This window comes from Sinocyclocheilus anshuiensis, unplaced genomic scaffold, assembly GCF_001515605.1.
Source record: "Sinocyclocheilus anshuiensis isolate Anshui unplaced genomic scaffold, SAMN03320099.WGS_v1.1 scaffold777, whole genome shotgun sequence".
Lineage (NCBI taxonomy): Eukaryota > Metazoa > Chordata > Actinopteri > Cypriniformes > Cyprinidae > Sinocyclocheilus > Sinocyclocheilus anshuiensis.
The window spans coordinates 214,084-217,888 of NW_015540897.1; the positions used below are offsets into that span (position 1 = coordinate 214,084).

At 36.0% G+C, this 3,805-nt stretch overlaps 1 protein-coding gene across 2 annotated transcripts in view; it reads left to right on the forward strand.

The window, feature by feature from the left end:
* Positions 1 to 3,805, forward strand: part of LOC107688947 (anion exchange protein 3-like) — a 19,473-nt gene that overhangs the window by 2,068 nt on the left and 13,600 nt on the right. For both annotated transcript variants that reach the window (XM_016486794.1, XM_016486795.1), the window contains exon 2: positions 559 to 694. In XM_016486794.1, the coding sequence (XP_016342280.1) occupies positions 559 to 694 (136 nt within the window). The remainder of the gene's footprint in view (positions 1 to 558; positions 695 to 3,805) is intronic.

The following is a 3,805-nucleotide window of genomic DNA, read 5'->3' on the forward strand; positions in this document are numbered from 1 at the left end:
CCCAACTGCTCCCCGGGCGCCGCAGCATAAATGGCTGCCCACTGCTCCGTGTGTGTGTTCACTGCTGTGTGTGTGCACTTTGGATGGGTAAATGCAGAGCACTAATTCCGAGTATGGGTCACCATACTTGGCCACGTCACGTCACCTTATGTCACGTCACCTTATGATTTTGAAACGTGCAGTGCTCATGTTTATTCAACGAAGTCAAACGGCACAAATAAATAAATGTATGGGAAACTGGTAATGTATATCGAAATATCGGAAATGTGTTTAAAAATCATATCACCGTTATTGAAAAAAATTATATCGCGATACATATTGATATTGAATTATTGTCCAGCCCTAGCTACTATAATGGAATGCCTAAAAAAACATATTTATACTCTGTCAGAACATTTAGCCACATTAGAGATTATTTGAATTGTGGCATTCGAATATGTCTTTAGAATGATCCCACAGTTTGGCTGATTTTACATTATTCTGTTATATAAGCTGACAGGGGTACTACTGTATACCTCATATATGCCTATATCACAAACATGGTGTTCTGTTACCCAGGTGCCATAATGCTAGATCTGGATCAAACCACACTTCCTGGCATCGCCCACTTGCTGGTGGAAACCATGATAATCTCAGACCAGATCAGAGCCGAAGACCGAGCCAACGTGCTGCGAGCCCTGCTGCTTAAACACAGGTTAGTGGAGGTCAGAAATCAATACTCCAAACAATGATCATATTGATCTTCTCTGCTGTGGGCCTTGATGCCAATGTCATTTGTCACAGCTGCCTGAATTGATTTCCTGCTAAATTAAGTGGTGTGATTACATAACAAATAGACTTCATATGACACCACATTAGGCCGATGGCCACTGGAGTTTTTAATGACATGTTGCTATTGCAGCTGCAGAGACATCAGCTATTGGTTACATCAAAGAGTGTTTAGAAAAAGGAATAGTTCACCAGAGCATTGTTTACTCATTGTTTACCGATGTTGTTTCAGCCTCGAAATATTTTCTTTCTTGCATTCAACACAAAAGGAGGTGTTAGGCAGAATGTCTGGGCTGCTCTTTGCCATGCAAGTGGTTTGTTTTTCCTCTAAAAGGCACCATAAAACTAGTCCAGATGACTTGTTTCAAATTTCCATAGCTCTCAAATGTAACTTGCAGTCTAGTTGATAGCATGGAATGCAAGAACCAATAGCATTTGCCATCAAAGTCGTGATGCATCTCATTTTTTAAATTGAAAATGAATATGAATGAGATTTGAGGGGAGTATTATTATTATTATTGATTATTGTGGTCTACTTCTACATGACCACTTATTATGGTATCTCCTTGTACAGAGCTATCATATGATTTCAGAAGACTTGGAGGATAGTGCACAAGTTACTTTGCCTATTTTTTGTTCTTTTTTGGAGATTGGCCATATAAATCACCATGCATTCAACATATTCATTTTGTTTCTTCACGTAAAAACATATAATGCAGGGTCAGAATGACATGAGGGTGAGTTTTCGATTTGAGGGAAATTATCCCTTTAACTATTTTAAGTTAATGCTATGTAAATGCAGTATTTAGTATGGCTCAGACAGGCCTCCTTTCTTGAAGGATTGTGAAGTGCCATGTGTTTTCTTTGTTAAGCTCTGCTCAGCCTCTGGATCTCGCTCTGAGGTCAGAACCGTACTCTACCTGAGTGCTAACAGAATTAATATTGCATGGCCTCCGCTACAGAAATCTGGGCTGCATTAATGGTTTGAAGCAGTACCTTTTCTAACCACATTTGTATTAATATCACAGAATATATTCATACAATGGCTCCAGAAAGTTTGGGGCACTCAAGGCATACTTAAAAATGTGTGAATGTCATTGCATTAGATACATACTAAGTGGAATCAACCAACAAATGATGCTTTTCTCTGAACTATCTTTAGTTTCCTGTGCTATTTTTACAATGACTTTTAATTAACTGATTTTACAGTGATTTGTAGTGGTTGAAACTTATTTGTGAATATTTTTTGCTTGATGCTTATATTTTGCTTATATACCTGCTATTTAGTTCGTTTTTTGTTATATGCTATCATTCAAAATTTAAGGTCGCTTTTAAGATGGGTTTTTTTTTTCAAATAAGAAAAACGTATTCCACTAGGATGCATTAAATCAAAAGAGAGAGTAAAGACGTTTATAATGTTACACAATTTTCTATTTCAAATAAATCCTGTTCTTTTGAACTTTCTATTCATCAAAGAATCCTGAAAAAAATGCATCACACTTTCCATAAAATTTTTCAACAAATGTTTCTTAAGCAAATCAGCATATTAGAATGATTTCTGAAGAATCATGTGACACTGAAGACTGAATTAAAGGCTGCTAAAACATGACTGCAAAACACGTTTATACATTGTTTTAGGTCTGGCTTGAATGTTCAAGCAATTCTTGGGACCGATGTATATGTTTGATTAAAAATTAATATGTGTTTTGGAGTTTTAAACATTTATTCTAGGCTAAAACTAACAAACACCTTAAATTGTTACCTATATATATTAAGGATAACAATTTTAGGCATCTCTTTTTTCATTGAGTGCAACAAAAGTTTAAAAACCAGTTGTGCTTTTATATCATTTAAGGGATGTTGGAACTGCTCAGAGATGCGTATTTGTGGTCAGCTAGAGGGATTCACTGTGCCAGGCTATAAAACATACACACAGTCAAACATGATGAAGTCAAAAAACTAGATCTCTACATCATTTCCCATCATCTCTGATACAGTTTTTAATGAGAAAACCTGTCAAATTAGTCGCAAAAAATGTCTTTGTAATGTGGAAAAACAAAATACATCAAGGTGCTCTAAGTTAGGTCATTAGTTACTCAAGTTTTTGGAATCGTTTTCAAACATAATTCAATGTCACACCTTGTCTCTTTGTTTGCGAACCTTTCAGTGACCAGTTTGGCTGGAGCATAACAAGATCTGAAATGAGACTTAATGAGTGTGTCGAAGTCAACCGCTGGACACGGTTGCGGTGACGTATGTAACAAAGCTTGGCAGTCACTCTTTATTCTTCACTTTTTTCAGGATTCATAGAAGCACACAGAACAAACCAAAATTAGTATTTTGTGAAAAACAATAAAGGCATGTATTAATTCATTGGACTCCCTCTGCGGTCGATTTTAAGAGTTCGTATTCTGTTTAAATATTCCCTGATGTTATCTAGCCACATGTTGCTTTTCTGTTGTCTTTAGCATTTTTTACTGATTGCTTTGGCACGTGTTTCTTTGAGCGAACAGGGAATGTGTTTTGGTTTTGCAGTTTGGATTCTGATATCCTGACATGTTGGGTTTTGTGTTTGCTTTGCAAATATTGCAAGCGAAGATGGAAAACTGCCTTTTTGGACATTGATAAGCAAGGAAATTGCTGTACCCATGGAGCTAAATAAACACGAGAGCAGGGATATTTGTCTCACAGAGGAGAACAAATGGACTCGAATAGCTTGACAGATTAATGAAGTCATAACATCTTCACTATTAAAGGCATAGTTCACCCAAAAAGAAAAATGTTGTTATTTATTCACCTTCTTGTCATATGACCCATATTAACTTCTGTTATGTTCTTCTGTTAAAAAAGGGGGTATTTTTTATGTCATGGCTGCTGTTTTAGTTTAATAAAGGTGAATGACAATATTGTGACAAACAAAACATCATAAATTGAGGATGAATAAATAATAAGAATTTTCATTTTTGGCTAAACTACTTTGTCCCTTTAATGCCAGATGATTACAGGATAGAGTTTGTGTTGCAAAAAAAAAAATTCT